At 65.8% G+C, this 275-nt stretch overlaps 1 protein-coding gene across 1 annotated transcript in view; it reads right to left on the reverse strand.

Moving 5' to 3' along the window:
• Nucleotides 1-6: 6 nt before the first annotated feature.
• Nucleotides 7-275, reverse strand: part of NPR2 (natriuretic peptide receptor 2) — a gene marked incomplete at its 3' end in the record, with an annotated part of 5,067 nt that continues 4,798 nt past the window's right edge. The window contains exons 13-14 of the mRNA XM_009324863.1: nucleotides 169-267; nucleotides 7-73 (exon numbers count right to left, since the gene is read on the reverse strand). Coding sequence (XP_009323138.1) covers nucleotides 7-73; nucleotides 169-267 — 166 coding nt within the window. The remainder of the gene's footprint in view (nucleotides 74-168; nucleotides 268-275) is intronic.

Here is a 275-nt window from a genome sequence, read left to right on the forward strand (position 1 = left end):
CGCAGCTCCAGCTCGAAGCAGCCAAACTCATCCAGGACCTCCTTGGTGGTGGACGAGACGTGGATCTTCAGGGCTGGGTGGCAGAGAGGGGCAAAAGGGACATGGCTGGGTCCGAGAGCGGGGCATGACCCGTGGCACCAGACCCCTGCTGCCGGCCCCATGGCTCACCCTGGCCGTTGGACTCCATGCGGGATGCAGTGTTCACCGTGTCCCCGAAGAGGCAGTACCGCGGCATCTTCAGACCCACGACTCCGGCACACACGGGACCTGCGGGC

Source organism: Pygoscelis adeliae, unplaced genomic scaffold, assembly GCF_000699105.1.
Source record: "Pygoscelis adeliae isolate BGI_AS28 unplaced genomic scaffold, ASM69910v1 Scaffold1060, whole genome shotgun sequence".
Classification (NCBI taxonomy): domain Eukaryota; kingdom Metazoa; phylum Chordata; class Aves; order Sphenisciformes; family Spheniscidae; genus Pygoscelis; species Pygoscelis adeliae.